Source organism: Zingiber officinale, chromosome 3A (assembly GCF_018446385.1).
Source record: "Zingiber officinale cultivar Zhangliang chromosome 3A, Zo_v1.1, whole genome shotgun sequence".
In the NCBI taxonomy this organism is placed as follows: Eukaryota; Viridiplantae; Streptophyta; class Magnoliopsida; order Zingiberales; family Zingiberaceae; genus Zingiber; species Zingiber officinale.
Genome location: NC_055990.1, coordinates 73,204,081 through 73,224,475, shown reverse-complemented (window position 1 = coordinate 73,224,475; position 20,395 = coordinate 73,204,081). Strand labels below are relative to the sequence as shown.

The following is a 20,395-nucleotide window of genomic DNA, read 5'->3' as shown; positions in this document are numbered from 1 at the left end:
ATTCCGCACTTGTAGTTTGGTATGTCTTATCGTTGGAGTTCTATTTGTTTACTATTGCTAGAATAGTTTCCTTTTAGTTATTGTGATATTATTACTGCGTGGTTGTGAAGTATTTATACCAGCCGCATGTGGCTGATGGTTTATTATTTGTTTGTATTATGGGAAATGGTCACCGGTACAGGGGAGACTCTGTCGAAATTTTTCGGTAGGGTTTTCCTAGAAATTTTTAATAAACCGGTTAAGTAGAGTTAGTAGATAAGTAACGGACACTCTTAGAGAGTAGTAGTAGTAGTAAGAAGGGTGGTCGTTACAATAGGAAGCTGAACCAAGCAAGCTGAAAGGATCATTATCCACTTCCTTTTATTGATCATATGTAAGAGTGGCTGGCAGGTAAATCACATTATTGTTTTCTTGATGGGTACACTGGTAATTTTCAGATTTGCATCGACCCAAAGGACGAGGAGAAGACTACCTTCACCTGCCCTTTCGGTACATTCGCATATCGTAGGATGCCATTTGGACTGTGCAACGCTCCAGGTACTTTTCAGCAATGCATAGTGAGTATTTTTGGTGATTTATTAGAGCATTGCATGGAAGTATTCATGAATGATTTTTCTGTTTATGGCTCTTCTTTTGATGCATGTTTGGAAAATTTGTCTCGAGTTTTGAGTAGATGTATCGACACGGATTTGATTTTAAATTTTGAAAAGTGTCACTTTATGGTAGAGCATGACATTGTTTTAGGTCATATAGTCTCTAGGAAGGGCATTGAAGTAGATCCTGCTAAAGTTAGCGCTATATCTTCTTTATCTTATCTCGCATGTGTGCGGGAGGTTCGAGCTTTTTTTGGCCATGCAGGAATCTACAGGAGATTTATTAGAGATTTCAGTAAGATTGCTCTGCCATTGTCTCAGCTACTTCAGAAGGATGTTATGTTTGATTTCGATCAGAGGCGCAGTGAGGCTTTTGACAGATTGAAGGAGGCTCTTACTTCAGCACCTATTATCAGACCCCCAGACTGGTCCTTACCTTTCGAGTTGATGTGTGATGCTTCAGATTATGCAGTGGGAGCTGTACTGGCACAGAGAGTGGATGGAGCACCACATGTTATTTGCTACGCTTCCAAGACTTTGGATTCAGCTCAAGCAAACTACACAACAACAGAAAAAGAGCTTCTTTCTATTGTTTTTGCTTTAGATAAATTCAGATCATATCTTCTTTGTTCTCATGTGATTATTTTTTCTGATCATGCAGCTTTGAAGTATCTCCTCAAGAAGCCTAATGCAAAGCCTAGATTAATCAAATGGATGCTTCTACTTCAAGAATTCGACGTAGAGATACGTGATAGGAGCGGGAAGGAGAACTTGGTTGCAGATCACTTGAGCAGGATTGAAGGAGACTTGGATAGTACAACTATTGATGATGATTTTAGGGATGAGCAGCTTCTACAGCTGCAGGGTGAGTCTCCATGGTATGCGGATCTAGTGAATTTCTTAGTTGCACATGTTTATCCCTAACAATCTTCGAAAGCTCAAAGAGATAAATTAAAAAGTGATTCAAAATTCTATGTTTGGGATGATCCTTATTTGTGGAAGTTTTGTAGTGATCAGATCATTAGGAGATGAATACCTGACTCTGAGTTTCTGTCTGTACTTACTTTTTGTCATTCTTTTGAGTGTGGAGGACATTTTAGACCACAAAGAACTGCTAGGAAAGTTTTAGAATGTGGTTTGTATTGGCCTACCCTTTTTCGTGATGCTTATGCTTTTTATCGATCATGTGATAGGTGTCAACGAACTGGGAACATACGACTTAGAAATGAAATGCCTCAACAATTCATATTATTTTATGAAATTTTTGATGTTTGGGGTATTGACTTTATGGGTCAATTTCCTACCTCTTTCGATTTTGCTTACATTTTATTGGCAGTTGATTATGTTTCCAAATGGGTGGAGGTCATTCCCACTCGGACTGATGACTCTTCTGTTGTTGTTAGCTTTGTCAGGTCTCACATATTTTGTAGGTTTGAAGTACCCAGGGCGATCATAAGTGATCAAGGGTCTCATTTTTGTAACAGACACATGAAGGCTTTGCTACATAAGTACGGGGTTACACATAAAGTTTCTACATCCTATCATCCTCAAACAAATGGGCAAGAAGAAGCGTCTAACAGGGAGGTGAAATCAATTCTTGAAAAGACTGTGAGACCGGATAGAAAGGATTGGAGTAAGAGACTTGAAGATGCACTATGGGCTTATTGGACTGCTTTCAAGACCCCTATAGGAATGTCTCCATACAGGATTGTGTATGGAAAAGCTTGCCATTTACCCATGGAGATTGAGCATAGGGCGTATTGGGCGGTTAAAGCATGCAATCTTGATAGTGAAACAGTTGGAGAAGAAAGGAAATTGCAACTTCAAGAACTTGAAGAGATTAGATTGGAAGCTTATGAGAACTCACGGATTTATAAATAAAAGACCAAGAGATTTCATGACAAACAAATTGAGGTGAAAGATTTCTAAATTGGTGACAAAGTACTTTTATATCGATCTCGTCTCAAATTGATTAAAGGTAAGTTGAGATCTAGATGGGAAGGACCTTATTGTGTTACTAATGTGTTCTTTTATGGAGTGGTTGAGATCCAGGATATGTCTACTGGCCGAGTTTTTAAAGTTAATGGACAAAGGCTTAAAAAGTTTCATGAAGAAGTGAAGGGTTTGGTGGTGGAGGATATGAAACATGTTGATGCTATCTACCCGAGCTAGAGGGGAGTTTTACTCTATCTTTTGTTTCTTTGCAAATGAATAAATTTTAGGTGCTAGTATTTTTCTTATTTGTTTAGGTGAAGTATAGGTTCCATTATAATTTTCTTACATTAATAAATCTTGAGTCTAATTAGTTGTGTTGTTCTTGCATGGTTTCGGAGTTTAGGTTTTATGTTCATGATAGTTACCATTTCTTTGAGTTTGATAGTCTTTGTTTTAGGAATAAATGGTACTTTCTTCTTTTGACATTTCTTTGTATCATTTTAAGGGATTTGAAAAGGGATGTTAAATTTGATTATCTTGTTTAAAGACTTTATGGCATGATTGAACTCTAGGATTGCAAGAGGTTGATACTAGTGATGGATTCTTGATTGATGGATTGATATGATAATTTTTATTTACCTAGTGAGGTTTGAGCCTATTTTGAGTGATGCACTTGTAGCTTATTTCACTCTAGAACTTGCTTCAAATCTGATGTATACCATTAGAGCAGTGTTGAGTCATTTTTATGAAATTTACTCCATTATCACATTTCCCTCACCTATTTTTGCTATTTCTCTTGTCATGCCTCATCATATCTTTATTCTTTTCTCATGTTTTATTTCTTTGGATGTGGTTAACTTGGATGATATGTGATGATTTTATTTGGTCGGGACGGACAAATGATTAAGTGTGGGGGAAGTGTTTAGTTTGAGATTGGAGTTCTTTTGTGCTGGAATCAGGAATCAGAAATGTATCAAGCTGAAATTAGGAGCCGTGGAAATCTGCAGAAATTCAAGTGCAGTGCTGAAATGTTGTACCAGTTTGTATCAAAACTTAGAATGCAAGATTTAAATGAGAGATAGCTTAGTTGGAATTTGAGAAAATGTTGAAACAAATGGTATCTGTAATTTGTTATGGCATCTGCAAAACAAGGAGTAAAGATCAGAAATTTGCACATGCTTGAATCTTGATAGCATTCTCTACAAACAGGCTAGAAGAATTCTGGTGGTAGTAACTGTTGGTGCGGCTAGCACTAACGATTTAACCTAGGTTTTGATGAATGACAAATAGGTTAAGTTAGTCTTGTTGTTGTCTGACACTTTGATCGAGTGTGCATGAGAAGTCCAGCTAGGTCGACGGGCTGACCGGATAGCTGGCGAGAAGTCCAAGGGGGTCGACGGGCTGACCGGACGCTTGGCAAGAAGTCCAGCTAGGTCGACGGGCTGACCGGATAGTTGGCGAGAAGTCCAAGCGGGTCGACGGGCTGACCGGACGCTTGGCGAGAAGTCCAGACGGGTCGACGGGCTGACCGGACGTCTGGCAGGTAAGTGAGGTAAGTCACTGGAGGGGAGTGACTGTGAGGACGCGTTCCCGGGAAGGGGACATTAGGCGTCGATCCGGCTTAGATCCATTTCGGATGTCTAAGTCGAGATCGTGACTAGATTCCAGTCTCGGAAAGACGGAATCTAAGTCATACTCTTTTTATTTATCTGTTGAACTTTAACTGTGCTGACAATCTGTTTTACAGGATATACATTTGCCTCGGACTAACTTTGTTTTGCAGGAAAAGGGAGTTTTCTGGAACAAGGTGGTCCGGGCGCCCGGAGGTCCGGGCGCCCGGAAGGCGAATTCTATCCAGCCGAGTCGTCGCCACGTGGAGCATCATGGTTTGTGCAGCTACGTCACATTCCAGGCGCCTGGAACAGCATATAAAAGAAGCCCCAGACAGGAGCTTCAGGATCAATCAATCAAGCTAAGAATTCTTCTACTGCTGGTCTTGCTGCTCAACGTTCAGTGCGACGCCAACAAAGCTCCGACACTACGCTCCATTCTTTTCCCTTCTTGTCGGTATTTTGTTTTTAGTTTTCATTAGCATTCACTGTACGGTTCTATTGTAATCATTATTTCGAATTGCTAGTGATTGCCCAACGAAAGTGGTCAAGGACCACGGGCCTTCGAGTATGAGTCGTCACAGGCTCCGAACGAAGTAAAACAACTGTGTCTATTTTACTTTTCCGCTGCGCTTATACTCTTGTTTTTCGAATCGATATTCACCCCCCCCTCTATCGAATCTAACGGTCCTACAAGTGGTATTAGAGCAGGTACCGCTCTGATTTGGTGCAACCACCAATCAGGCAAAGGGGGGACTTTTTGAAAGAAAAATTAGATATCGTTTGTCTTTAAAATAAAACCTTACGCCTTTCGTTTTTTCCCTCCAAAACTATTTTTGAAAAATACATCCCATCTCTTCACCATTGCTTAGTATTGACAAAATATTACATTTTCAAAAATTTGAAATAATATTTTTTTATTAATATTTTAATAATATTTTATTATTTTTTTCGAAAATAGTGAAATATTATTTTTTTCGGCACTGCTAATCCAAGACCAAGTCTTGGGATCTTTTGTTTGTTTTTCTGTGTGCAAGAAATTATGACTCTTCTAGAAGGACGGAACCCCTGCGAACCGCCACCATACGATCATGAAGACTTCAACTACTGGAAGCGATTAATGGAATGCTTCTTAGGAAGCGTAGACATCGATTATATGCTAATTTTGAGGAAACCTTCTCAAAACTCAGAACTGAACAAAAAGGTAAGTAACATTATTTGTAATGTTTTACCTAACAATATTTTATGCAGATTAGAAAAGTACAAGAATGCATATGAGCTGTGGACCCAGTTGATCAAGCTTCACGAGATGCCGATGGAGCTAGAAGATCAAGTTAAAGTCGAATCCGGACTCGAGTCAGATCCAACAGAGAAGCCTGCTGAATTAGGGGTTGCGCTCAAGGTTAGTAATATTTACCAAAACATCCTTGCTAGTAGTAGTTTAAAATATGCGACTGTTAATTTGGATATGTCTGAAAGTATATGTGAAAATAGTGTACATGACAATACTTGCAAAAATACCTCTAGGATATTTTCTGATAAAACAAATATAATTAATTTAGAAAATACAGAAAATCTGAAAATAATTAATAAATCTAAAAATTTGAATTTAAACCTAAACAAATTTGGAAATTCAAACAAAAAAGATGACAAGGTCAATATTGATCTAGATAAAATTAATAAATTATTTAATCTAGACAATATTAATCTAGAAAATTCTATCCAAAACCAAGATAATTTAATTAATAAGAAATTAAACTTTAAAGATAAAACTAATCTAATAAATTTAATTAACCATATCAATTTAAAAGGCAAAGAAAATATAAGGATAAAATCAAACACTTTGATAAAATCAAAACGGAATTTAACAAACTTAAAATTAAATGTTAAAGATAACATATTAAACAAAAATAATCTAGAAATTTCAAAATTAACAATTAATAAAAAGCTAAAAGATAAACCATTAAGAAAATATAATTCAAACAGTTTAGTTAATTCAAATTTAAAAATAAATAAAAACTTAAACTTTAAAAATAAGCTATTAAAGAAAGATAATTCAATTAACCCAATAAAATTGAAATTGAAAGAACATTCAAATATTAAATACACTCTCTTAAAGAAAGATAATTTGACCAATTTAATTAATTCAAAATTAAAAACTTAAATTTAAATTACAAATTAAACATTACAACTTAACTAAAACCAACTCTAATTATACAAAAATCTTAAATTAAAGACCAATGATTTAGGGGGAGGCTCCAGAATAGCTGGCACCTCCAAAACTAACTTACCCGACAGGGTAACCCAAACAAACTAACCCGGCAGGGTAATTAGGATTAGTTAAAAAGAGACCAAGTTTAACTTGAATCATGGTACTGGTGAAGTTTTTGGATGATAGTACGTTAGGGAAGCTTGGGCATCGCATGTCTAGAAAGATATGGCTTCGATCTGGTGCATTTGGCCAAGTGGAACTGACCGAAGCTACCCTTAAATGGATCCTAACTAGTTAGACCAAGGTTTAATACTAAGCTCCGTGGATAGGACTATTCGGAAAACCTCGAAAGGTTGGCTACTTCTAATGACGTCCAAGTGACTCACCAAGCTTAGAAGTTTATCCGAAGAATGCCTATTTGTTGAGACCAAAGCTAAACCTGAATCTAACAAAAGTTAAACCAAACTCTGTAATTAAATCTAATTCATCTCACAAAATTATAGGATTCCCTGATTGATAATCTAGATCGGGTGAGATGAATAAAGATCAAATTTATTTCAAATTAAATTAAAATTAATTAAAATTAAATTTCAAATTTTAAATTGAATTTCAAATTAAAATTAAATTTCAAATTTCAAATTGAATTTCAAATTAAAATTAAATTTTGAATTTCAAATTAAATTAAAATTAATTAAAATTAAAATTTGAATTTCAAATTAAAATTAAATTTTGAATTAATTAAAAATTAAATTTCGAATAAAAACTAAATTAATTTAAAAAAATATTAAATTAACTTTAAAAATTATTTTAAAAATTAAATTAACTTTTAAAAATCATTTTAAAATATTTTTTTAATTTTTTTTTTTATTTTTTTTTAAAAAAGTCTTTTAAAAATCATTTAAAAAAAAAACTTTAAAAATTTTTTTAAAAAATTATTTTAAAAAACTCTTTTAAAAATCATTCTAAAAAAAAAAACTTTAAAAAATTCTTTTAAAAATTATTTTAAAAAACTCTTTTAAAAATCATTTTAAAAATTTTTTAAAAAAAATTATTTTAAAAATTATTTTTAAAAACTATTTTAAAAATCATTTAAAAAAAAAAACTTTAAAAAATTCTTTTAAAAATTCTTTTAAAACATTTTAAAAATTATTTTTTTTAAAAAAAAACTCTTTTAAAAATCATTTTAAAAACTTTAAAAAATTCTTTTAAAAATTCTTTTAAAACATTTTAAAAATTATTTTAAAAACTATTTTAAATCATTTTAAAAACTTTAAAAAATTCTTTTAAAAATTATTTTAAAAAAACTCTTTTAAAAATCATTTTAAAAACTTTAAAAAAATTCTTTTAAAAATTATTTTAAAAAACTTTTTTAAAAATCATTTTAAAAACTTTAAAAAATTCTTTTAAAACATTTTAAAAATTATTTTTAAAAAACTCTTTTAAAAATCATTTTCAAAAACTTTAAAAATCTTTTAAAAATTATTGTTATTTTAAAAATTATTTTAACATAAAAATTATTTTAACTTAAAAATTATTTTAAAAATTATTTTAACTTAAAATTATTTTAATATAAAAATTATATTTTTAAATTATTTTAACTAAAAAATTATTTCAAAAAGTATTTTAAAAACTTTTAAAAATCATTTAAAAACTATTTTAAAAATTATGTATCATTTTGAAAAATTCTTCTTATTTTTTCACTATAATAAAATTCTTTTAACTTAAAAAAATAGTAATAAAAATAAATTATTTCTATAGACTATTTTCACTTTAAAAATTATTATTTTGACCTTAAACTCATTTTTAATCTTAAACATCATTTTAACCTTAAAATTATTTTTTAATTTAACTTAACTGAAAATTAGATCTTAAATTAAAACTCATTAAAACTTAATTTAAACATTACTTTTCAACTTAATTTAATTTAACTGAAAATTAAAACTTAAAAATTTAACTTAAACTTATATGTAACGACCCAATTTTCCCTATTTTGAATTCTGAATATCTTTAAAAAGATTTGAAAATGCTTTTAAAATATTCTAGAGATTTTTAGAAATTTTTAGAGTATTTTTATGCAATTTTTGGAGTCCGTTTGGTATTTTTACCGAGTGGAGAAAGTTTCAAAAAAAAAAAAAAAAAAGGGGAAATAACCAAGTGCAGGAGCTGGGATTCGAACCCAGTTCCTTTGGAACAAGCAGCAAACGGCCAACCAACCGAGCTGAACTCGTTTTGTTAATTAAGTATGTGAACGAATATATTTGAGTTATAGGTAGTTTCGGATCACTCAAGTTATTAAAGGAGGTTAATTCCTTCCCGAACCCTAAAAACCCCAAATCACTTTCCCCTCCTCACCACGCGACGCCGCCTTCTCCTCTCGGGCGAAAAAGGGGCGACGGCGCTAGGGCTCGTCTCCGGCGGCCGGCGAGGACTTCTTTCCGGGAGTTGTTCGCGGATTCGTGGTCTCCTCGTCAAGGAGAACACGCGGTTAGGAAGGGATCGCCGAGACCTTCACTTCATCCAAACCGTAGAGCACTTCCCCTTCGGTTGTAAGTTCAAGAACACAAGGTGAGTTGCTTCTCACCTGCAGTAGGAGTAGTTCCGATTTGTTTTTGTTTTCTGGTTGTTTGAGTTTCCTGTGAAGCACGCTAGGGTTGCTGTTTTACTGCCGTGTACTCTAAGAAGTTAGACAAAATCCTTTTGTGGAGTTTGATCTGTAAAGAATTCTTCGATTAGACTTGACAAAGGCTTAATACAAGATTTTTGATCTCTAATCTATGAAGAACCAACTATAGTTTCTGTGGTTTCGGGTTGGTTTATAATGGTTGCTGCCATAATTGTTAAATCCGAATATGCTAGGTGGATTATGGGATCATTTTATGGTTGAGTAAGTCAGATTTGAGTTTGTGCCATGCAATGGGTGTAGATCAACCCTATTTGAGAGAGTCCTGTTGGTTTCTTTTAATGGCTTAATTTATTTCCTTAAGTTTAGAACCATGTTAGAACAGTTTGAAGTTAGAAGAGTAGTTAAGGAAATATTTTGCAATGAGCTAGGTTTTGGTTCCTTATATGCTTAATGTGCATGATTAAAAGTATGATAACAGCAGCATTCTTTTAGTTGATAACTACATTAAAGTCTTAATCAGAATGCTCATATTCCTTTACAAGTTTTATTAGTTTTGGCTTGACTTTAATAAGCAATGAATATGAGATAGATTGATTAAATTTTGAGTTTGTAGTTAGTTTTCCGTATTGCTGTTAGAAGTTTAAAAAAAAAAAAAAAGACCAAAGTTTTTAATAGAATCCCTAATCTTTTTAAGAATTGGGATTAGTAGCATATCAAGTGCTCAAAGATATGCCAAGGCATTTTATCAGAAGAAGTATTTAAAGTAAGATATAAAGAAAAGTATTTATTTTTAAAAAGGGCATGTACCGGACACAAGGTCCAAGGGATGGGCTCCAAGTTGCCCCTAGACATAAAGTCTAGAAGTGTCTTAATGGTTTGGGATTAGCTACCTCAATTCTCATTAAGAAAGGCGCGCAAAGTGGTACAATGCCGGGCCCAAGTAAAGTTGAGTATTATTTTAAAGTATAAAAGTATTAAATTTTGGAAACAAATAGAACAAGTTTCTTTTATCTAAATTGAAAGATTCTAACAAGATAAATTGTTGTTTCCTTTAGAGATGCATGATGTAGTTTCACTTCTATTTCATGTTGAGCATGTACCTCCTGTTTTCTTTTACGTATATGCATTTCTTATCGGATTTTGTGAGTAGAAAGCACTCACTAAGCTTTTAGCTTATAGATGCTACTTTTCCTCCTACTGCAGATATGGATAAAAATAAAGGAAAGGCTAAAATGGCATAGAAGAAGGCGACAAGGAGACACTGGTGATGTGTGTGTGGATGGCGGTGATGGAAGATTTGGGGACCTTGTTTTTAAATTTCTGCAAGTTAAATTATTTAGGTTTCTTCTTAAATAACTAGGAGAATTAATAAAAATTAGATTCTTTATGCTCTCCCTGTTTTACTGTTTTGAAGTTGATTAATTACGTTGGTTCTGTTGAGTACAATATGAATTGTTTGAGTTATATGAAATTCGGTTTTGGTGCATTGCTTAAATCTGGAAATTTCCTAGTGTTGCCGTGGGAGTTAAAACCATAGAGTTCTTTTCTTTTTCGCTTGATTGCATTGCCTTTTTGATACTGCTGGAAGATTTAACCTGTTGTGAAATGCTCAAAATTTTCCTGCTTGGTATCTATATTGCTGTCAGTTTTCGTGAGGCCGTGGGAATTACATAGTCTAGTTTCCCTTTTACTACATTGCTGGGTATTCATGTGTTAAACTGGAAATGCAATATATGAGTTGAAAGAAATGCATGTATTCTTTCTGCTGGAATTTCTTTGCTTGGTATAATTTGCTGGTATCACTGGTCGGCAGATGTTTTCTGCTGGTAGGTTCGGGAACCATTCGGAAGGTTAAATGCATAGATGATGCTTGATAAAATGCTTGGTTTTAAAATGCTCAGAAGTTCTCCTTATGCACACTGTAGAGTATTAACATTTAAAGGTTGAGCTGGTAATAAATTGTTATGCATGCAGTTTTTTTTTTAGGTACAGCCATGACCGAAATATGCACAAGTATATACATGCATACAAGTTTTAAATGCTATTATGGAAACATGCTAACACATTTTAGTATGATTGATAGACTTGGTTGTTGGCAGTACTGAAATAATTAGTAGTAATATAGCATGCTAAAAAAAAAAAAAAAACAAACAACAACAACAGATATCATGACAAGTTTATTTTCTTTAAGTTAAGGGAAATCCAGTTTAGTAGTATAAGTAGTATAGTAACGGTCGCCTTCATAGTAGTAGTAAGGAGAGTGGCTGCTACATTATAACTTAAAGCTAAATTAATCACTGATATTAATTTTAATCTAAAATCAAAACTGAATTGAACGTATATTAATTGTCATTAAATTCCTGTTAGAAATCCCTTAAAAATAATAATTATTATAATTCTTTTAAATTCATTTAAAACTTAGACACCTAACTTAAAAACTTAAATTCCGTTAACTTCAACTTTAAACTTAATTATGTAATTAATAAGTAGAACTTAACTATTTAAGTTTAACTTTATTTGAGAACTAAGCTTGATTTGATCAGAACCTAGGTTTAACCTTAGTAAAAATATTAAAATTACTCTAAGTCATTTTTCTTAATCAACCTTTAAAATATTAATTATTTTTATTAAAACATAATTAAAGTTTGACTTAAATTGAACCTTACTTAACCTTGTTTAATAACGAGTTTAACTTCAAATTACCACCAACTTTAAACTAAGTCAATCCAACTTAAAAGGAAGTAAATGAAAAGTTAAATTATAACTAACACCTTCATCAATTAATACAAAATTTAGATTATAGCAAAATTTAATCAATAAATTATTAATATTGATCAATTATTGAATTAATAACAACTTATCTTACTTAACATTACACTAAAGGTTAATTTATTTCAACTTAATCTAACATTAATTACGGTTAGTCAAATTTAAATGAACAATTTTATAAAGATAATTATACAATCGTCTAAAACACTTAGGTACAAAAATATGTTACGGTTGTAAAATTTTATATTAAGGGGAAGTAATAAATAAGGAGGATTAATAAATTAAAGGAGTATCAAATTAAGGGGGAGGTTTATTTTTTAATTATCTCCTGAAGTGTTATTTTTTAATCTTCTCTTTAAAATCTCTCTAGAAAATTCTACCTCAATTTAAAAAATAAATATATATCTACTTTGAATATTTTTAGCAAATATTTTCAAATTTTATGTCAGGTTCAGGGGAGGAATTAATTAAAAATTTCCCTTTATATAAAATATTTTAAATTTTGTTTGAAAAATGTTTTCTTAAAAATTTCTTAAACCTACTTTTGAAAACTAACTCTTATAAAACTAAGTTGTTTTTAAGAATTGGGTTTTACTTTTTATTGAAAATTGATTTTGAAAATTAGATTTAACTTAGTTTTGAAAATTGTGGAAATTAGATTTTTCAAAACTTAAGTTTACAAACTAAACTTCTCAAAATCATTTTCCTTAATTCTGAAAATCAAAGTTTAAAAATCAATTTTTCAAAATCAACTTGCTTAAAATTGTGAAAATTTTTTAAATCAACTCAAAATTGTTTCTTTTAAATCACAAACTTTTTATCCTTTTTACTTAGTTTTTGAAAACTCAACTTTTCAAGTATTTTAAACCATGGTTTTGAAACTAGTACTTTTGAACTTTAAAATTTTGATTTTTGAAAATTAGATTTAATTATTTTACTTTATCAAAATTAGTTCTACCAAACTCCTTTGAAAACTAAAAGTAAAGTTCAAAATCAATATTTGCAAACTGAAATTTGATTTGCAAAAACTCAGTGTTGAAAATTATGAAAGTTAGATTTTTCAAACTTAAATCATTGTCAAAACTTAAGTTTTAAATTAAATCGTTTACAAATATAGTGTTGAAAAATAAATCAGTTTTTAGAAAAATAAAATTTTCAAACTTAGTTTTGGAATTTTGGTTTTTGAAAACTTATGTTTGAAAATGAAACTATCTAAACTTAGCTAGCTTTCTAAAAGCTAAAAGCTAATGCTTTAAACAAATTTTCAAAAGCTTAAACTCCCCCAGATTAACTTGACATTTTTTTTGTCTGAAGTCTATAATTACTTAATCCATGCTTATTTTTGATGAATGCCAAAGGGGGAGGGTTAGGTGGTTAAGTTAGGTTAAGGTAGCTGAACCTAACTGAAAATTCAAACTAACTTAAAAACCACATAAATGCATGTTGTTTCTTGCATATGCTTTCACTAACTCAACCAGGTTGTCATTCCATCAAAAAGGAGGAGATTGTTGGTGCGGCTAGCACTAACGATTTAACCTAGGTTTTGATGAATGACAAATAGGTTAAGTTAGTCTTGTTGTTGTCTGACACTTTGATCGAGTGTGCAGGAAAAGTCCAGCTAGGTCGACGGGCCGACCGGATAGCTGGCGAGAAGTCCAAGCGGGTCGACGGGCTGACCGGACGCTTGGCAAGAAGTCCAGCTAGGTTGAAGGGCTGACCGGATAGCTGGCGAGAAGTCCAAGCGGGTCGACGGGCTGACCGGACGCTTGGCGAGAAGTCCAGACGGGTCGACGGGCTGACCGGACGTCTGGCAGGTAAGTGAGGTAAGTCACTGGAGGGGAGTGACTGTGAGGACGCGTTCCCGGGAAGGGAACATTAGGCGTCGATCCGGCTTAGATCCATTTCGGATGTCTAAGTCGAGATCGTGACTAGATTCCGGTCTCGGAAAGACGGAATCTAAGTCATACTCTTTTTATTTATCTGTTGAACTTTAACTGTGCTGACAATCTGTGTTACAGGATATACATTTGCCTTGGACTAACTTTGTTTTACAGGAAAAAGGAGTTTTCTGGAACATGGTGGTCCGGGCGCCCGGAAGGCGAATTCTATCCAGCCGAGTCGTCGCCACGTGGAGCATCATGGTTTGTGCAGCTACGTCACATTCTAGGCGCCCGGAAGGGATCCAGGCGCCTGGAACAGCATATAAAAGAAGCCCCAGACAGGAGCTTCAGGATCAATCAATCAAGCTGAGAATTCTTCTACTGCTGGTCTTGCTGCTCAACGTTCAGTGCGACGCCAACAAAGCTCCGACACTACGCTCCATTCTTTTCCCTTCTTGTCGGTATTTTGTTTTTAGTTTTCATTAGCATTCACTGTACGGTTCTTTTGTAATTATTATTTCGAATTGCTAGTGATTGCCCAACGAAAGTGGTCAAGGACCACGGGCCTTCGAGTAGGAGTCATCACAGGCTCCGAACGAAGTAAAACAACTGTGTCTATTTTACTTTTCCGCTGCGCTTATACTCTTGTTTTTCGAATCGATATTCCCCCCCCCCCCCCCCCTCTATCGAATCTAACGGTCCTACAGTAACTTGCTGAAATTATGAGTTTTCAACAACTTTTAAGCTATCTTTTGACTTAAATGATTGTAAAGATCAGTGAATTGTTGGAGCATGAAGTGAAGCAGCAACATCAGGTAAGGATACCAAGTATTAAGTTGAAAATTCAGAGACGGTGAAGAAAATTGTGACATTCTGTGGAGATGAAGTTGAGAGCTGTTGGAGTATCAAAAATTCTGCAATGGTTTCAAGGAGAAGAGAAGCTCAGATGAAGTGTTGAAATACAAAGTAATAAATGGAAGGTTAGCATAAATAGCTTCTACAAAAAATGCAATTCATCATTGAAATCTAGAAATGGCAAGTCATTTGACAGTACTTGAAAGGTTGAATTTTGGTGAATAAGAGGAGTAAAAGAAGACAATGATAGCTCTCAAGTTGGGAAGGGAAACTCAATTCAATGAAGAATAAGTGGAAATTAAAAGGAAGGGTGCTGGAATGACAGGGATGAGTATAGGGCAGAATGTTCAGCAAATCCAGATTGTGCAGAATAGGGTAGCTTAGTGACAGATTTAGATATGGATTGTAACTATTGAGAGATGCAAGATATTCTTCAAGCTGGAAACTGAATCTGGCCGTTCCATGATTAAACTACAGAAATGTTGGAATGATAGAAATACATATTGTGCAGAAATTTAGGAAGTGCAGATTTGCAGGAAAATGGCAGTTTTGTGCCAATTTGGAATGAGAATTGCGATGAGCCAGAGCTGCTGGAAAAGGGAAGGTTTTCGGATATGCATTATAAAGAGTTTGTAGAGGCAAGATGAAGGAGTATTGGAATTTTTGTTGCCTAAACTTGCTAAATTGATACAAAGTTAGGATAGGTAGAAGAAGCTGAATCTGCATTTTACTGCACCTACTGGTGTTAGAAGCTATTAGCTTATGAAAAATCTGGAATCCAGCTGCAAATTTAGTATTGATGAAAGGGAAAGAAAGTAAGCTTACTGCCTGTCAAATGCAGAAGAGAGTGTTAAGAGAAAAGAAGTGAACCTCTGCAGAAGAAACTGCATCCTGATTTAACTCTGAGTAAAGGCAGACTAGTTTTGTGCCAAAGTCAATTTGCTGAATTATGCCAAGTTATCTTGCTATTTTAATCTGAAATGAATGGAGTTTAAGCCATCTTGATCTATTATTAAATTAACTTTCTTCCAAGGTTTACTAGTAAGAAAAACTTGGCTGGAATGTATTGGAACAAAATCAGCAAACTAAGGAATAGATTCATAATTCCAGAGTGTAGAATTTTAGATTCAATTGGGGAATTTGAAGAAGCTGCAGCTATACAATCTGCACTGGAAATGAAGTGGAGTAAAAGGAAGAGTGCAGATTAGAGTGCTTGCAAAATCAAATCAGCAACAAGAAGCAGTGACAAGAAGGAATGCAGAAATTCATGCTTGGCTGAAATTGAACATCACATAGCATTCTAATTCCATGTCTTCCACCTTGAGTAGAACTTTATCTTTTTATTTGCTCTATCAGAATTAACTCTTACCTTTACATTTTAATTTGCTCTTCTTTCCAATGGTTGTGAATTTTCATGAATGTGCATCTTAATATCTGTGATGGAGGTTGAATTAGATGAAAAGCAAGCTTATGGTAGTGGATTTGCTATGACTAGCTTGAGTGATCTTCACCTTTGCATGATTTGAGAATAGAAAGAGAGCCACTTCAAATTACCTTGTGAGAATTAGAAATGTTACCATTTCCATTTTATTCATGATGGATGAAATTTACTAAGTATTGAACCAAGGTGAAAATAGAGGTCATGAATGTGTGAGTCTATGAAACTTGATACTTACTTGTAAATTCCTTTTACTTTCTTTTAGATATGATCAAGAATAGTTAGGAGAAGGAGGTACCATCTTATTTGTTATTTTAGTGGGTTCACTTGCACGAGGCGTGCAAGAATAAGTGTGGGGGATTTGATAAGCTATGAATTGACACATTAATTTTGGGTTAATATTTGGTGTTCTTTATATATTTGCACCTGTTTAATTCCAATTTTGATCATATTTCCCCAAACAAGGTTTTTATGAGCTTTATGATGTTTTTCCATCTTATGCATGATTTATTTTTCATTATGTGAATTTGGTCTTGTAGGGTACTAATGGGTTCATGATTCAAGTGGAGGCATGGTTCACTCAACCAAATGGAGCCCAAAACCCTAAATGACCCCAACTGAGCTTGGTTTTGAGTCAAACCCTAGCTGGACCAAACCCTAGGTATAAAACGGAATTTTTGGCACGGTGAGCAGTGAGCTCGCGCTACTGTTCATCGTGCCAGTTATCGTGACGGCGCGGACGCGGCTCCCTCCCTTCATCCAGATCCGAGATTCAGCTAGTCCTCATCGGCGTGGTGTTCCTGAGCTGCCAGCGATCAGATTCTGACCATCGGGCGTCGCCAGTGAGTTGATTTCTCAGCAGCAGCATTGTAGCAGAGAGTTGCGATTTTTCATCCCTCGTCGGCGATGGTCCTCAGATTTGGGGTCCGTTCATCCACAGAGTCGAAGGCGGTGTTCCTCCGAAGGCTCTGGTTCAATCCCGACACCAAACCATCAACCGTAGCTTCCATTCCAGCCTCACGATTCCTTTTCCAGGCGGCGCTGCAGAGTTTCAGCTCGTTTATGATTTCTGTGAGCACTCGAGGAAATCTGAGCTTAGCCAGTAGCTGGGAGACTCCATTCTGATACCGTTGGAGTGTTCTCTGCGGTTCTTTGTGCGGTGGCAAGGAGAAGACGAGTTTTGTCCAAGATTTGTGTGTAGGGATGTTAGATTTTCTTTGCAGTTTGTTTCTAGTTTAGGTTTTCTTGTTTATACGCTTTTGTTTCTGAATCTGATAGTTTACAGTTTGGATTTAGTTTTAGTTTCATTTTCTACATGAATCTGATATGCTTAGTTTTGTTTTTATGTGCTGTTCAGTTCTGTTCGTGCAGCAGAACTGCTACAATTCTGTTTTCTTTTGTTTGTTATCAGCATTTATGATTTAACCTTTTATCCATTGATAATTTAGTTGGAGTTATAGAATAGAGAATTTGTAGTGTGATGAGTAGATGTGATGTTAAGCTCTTGAACATTTTGTTCTACAGTTAATTACATTGAATTCTGCAACTTGGTTCTCATTTGGTCAATCCAATTAGTTAAGTGCATTTAGTTTAGATTAATTTCTAAGTACTTAAGGTTAGTTCTTAAGTTTGTTTAGGAATAATTTAGAATCTGTGGTTTTCATAAGAGCAGTTTGGTTGAATTCCATTTAATGCAAATGTGGGTTAAGTGTTTCATTCCTTACTTGCTTTAAAATTCATTGCTGTGGAAATTAACTATTGCTAGCAAGTTCAATTCTGTTCTCTTTTGCATTTTAATACAAAATCCCCATTTAATATCTAGAAAACCCAAAAAGAGTGTTCTTAATCCAAGACAAGCATGTTTCTAGCATAATCCTTGAAAAATCCGACTCGGGCCTTATACTAAAACATTTCCTTGTGTAGTTGTGGGTTTTCGATTTTAAAATTAATTTGGAAGTTTATTCGTGACACCACTTTGGATGCTTACCATCAATCTCTTTGACCCACTTGGACTTTTCTCCTCTTGCCAAGTGTCCGGTTAATCCCTTTGACCTACTTGGACTTTCACCAGATGTCTGGTCAACCTTGACCCATCTGGATTTCCCTTGCCTGGCTTAACTCACTAGGACTTTCACCTAACTTCACTCATCAGGACTTTCCAACTGCCTAGCTTCACTCACCAGGACTTTCCAGTCAGGTATCCGATCAACCTTGACCTACTTGACTTTCCTTCACATCTCAACTGGTCAACCTCGACCAAGCGAGAATTGTATTAACAATCTCCCCAAATGAACAACTGCACCTGCATTGTCCATATCATCTAAACCTAATATATTGTTAAACATCGAAACCCAAACCAAGACTCAAGCTTGGTCAACCAGGTCAACCTTGACCTAAAGGATATTGCACCAACAACGGTAACCTTAGGTCCTAGGGGGTGGTAACCCTAGGTGGTGGAAAACCCTAAGGGGTGGTAACCTTAGGTCCTAGGGGGTTATAACCCTAGGTGGTGGAAAATCCTAAGGGGCTGTAACCTTTGGTCCTAGGGGATGGTAACCCTAGATGGTGGAAAACCCTAAGGGGCGGTAACCTTAGGTCCTAGGGGGTGGTAACTCTAGGTGGCGAAAAATCCTAGGGGGTGGTAACCCTAGGTCCTAGGGGGTGGTAACCCTAGGTAAAAAGTCTAGTCGGTCTAGAGGACCGAACTGGTATCAGGTATGCTCTCCTGAGTGGAGTATGTGAGGACGCGTTCCCTGCGGAGGGAACAATAGGCGTTTGTTCGACCTAGGGTTTCCGATTGGAAATCCAAAGTCAGAATCGGACAGTCCGGAGACTGTCAGAATAATTTTTGTTATTATGTTTATCATGTGCTAACTTTGTTTTGTAGGATATGTTGTTGTTTTGTGGACTAACCTATCTTACAGGGACAAAAGAGCATCTTATGCCTCGGATGAATAGTACTCGAGGCGCCCTCATGGAGCTTGGAGGCGCCTTGGGTGCAAAGGCTGGAGTGTGCGCGCAGCGGAGCTGGAGGCGCCCTCATGGAGGCTTGAGGCACCTCGGACAGCCTTGAGGGCACCCTCAAGGAGAATGGAGGTGCCTTTAAGAGGATGAGCGACAAAGAAGTCTAGCTTATCCACGCGCGGCTGACTCGGTGATTAATGGCGCCCTCAAGGAGATTGAGGGCGCCCTCAGCAGGCTTTATAAGGAGGTCTCGACCAGCACTTTGAAGTAATACTTTCCCAAGCAATCCTTCTTCCGTGTGCTACTCAAGAGACGTTCCAGAAGTGCTGTAGCAACACCCCGACGACCCGGAGCTTCAATTTCAGTATTTCTATTGTCGGTATAATTTAGTTATTGCTGTACTTATTTCATACTTGTAACTTTGTGATATTATAGTTGTTGCCCAAATTAAACACTCAATGAGCATGGGCCTTGGAGTATGAGTCGCCCTACGCTCCGAACCAAGTAAATCTTGGACTTCTGTGTGTGTGTGTGTTTATTTTAATTTCCGCTGCTTAACTCGATACATTTTTTAATCAAAAAATTGTGAAAGTCACGAGCGTTATTCACCCCCCCCCTTTAGAGCTTCTCGATCCAACATTGCCCAACGAAAGCACTCGACGAGTGAGGGCCTTTGGAGTAGGAGTCGTCGAAGGTTCTGAACCAAATAAAATCAACTTGAGGTGCCATTGCTTTCTTTTGCTTCCATTTTCCGCTGCGTAACTTAAAGTTTAAATCGAGTTTTTCAATGATCACTATTCACCCCCCCCCCCCTCTAGCAAATTTTCAATCCAACAAGTGGTATTAGAGAAGGTACCGCTTTGAATTGGTGCAACCACCAATCAGGTAAGGAGGTGAATTTTTTTCGTGTTTTTAATATCTCTTTCCGTTTATTGAGCTTTTTCAATATAATCCAAATTGGTACAATTACCTCTTTGCATAATATTTTCCTCTTTTCTTTTCGCTGCAAAATATTTTGAATTGGTGCAACACCAATCAAATTTTTAAATACTTTTATTATCTCCCACACTTCTAATCCAAGACCTAGTCTTGGGATCTCCTTTTTGTTTATTTGTGTGCAAAGGTTACTTAAAATGACCTAAAATGAGGGATATAGTACCGTCCGTCCTCCCCTCTTCAACGGTGATGACTTCTCATATTGGAAGAAGTGGATGGAGGTGTACTTGAAGATCGACTTTGACCAATGGTTCAGCGTCACCAAAGGATACAAGGCAGCCGTCGACAATGCCGGAATTCCAATGGACCTAGAAAATTGGAATCCGGAAATGAAGAAGAAGGCTCAGATTGACTTCAAGGCTCTCAACACAATCCAATGCGGATTAACCAAGGAGAAGCTAAATCGCGTCAGCCCACATGAAAATGCGAAGGAGCTGTGGGACAAACTCATCAAACTACACGAGGGAACCAATGCCACAAAGGTAACAAAAAGGGATTTATTTTTAAATAAACTATTTAA

At 35.1% G+C, this 20,395-nt stretch overlaps 1 protein-coding gene across 1 annotated transcript; it reads left to right on the top strand.

The window, feature by feature from the left end:
• Positions 1–719: 719 nt before the first annotated feature.
• LOC122050475 lies at positions 720–2,474 on the top strand. Its single transcript, XM_042611376.1, has 3 exons — positions 720–1,184; positions 1,263–1,458; positions 1,930–2,474. Exons 1-3 carry the CDS (start codon positions 720–722, stop codon positions 2,472–2,474), a joined length of 1,206 nt encoding a protein of 401 aa, XP_042467310.1.
• The last annotated feature ends 17,921 nt before the right edge of the window (positions 2,475–20,395 follow it).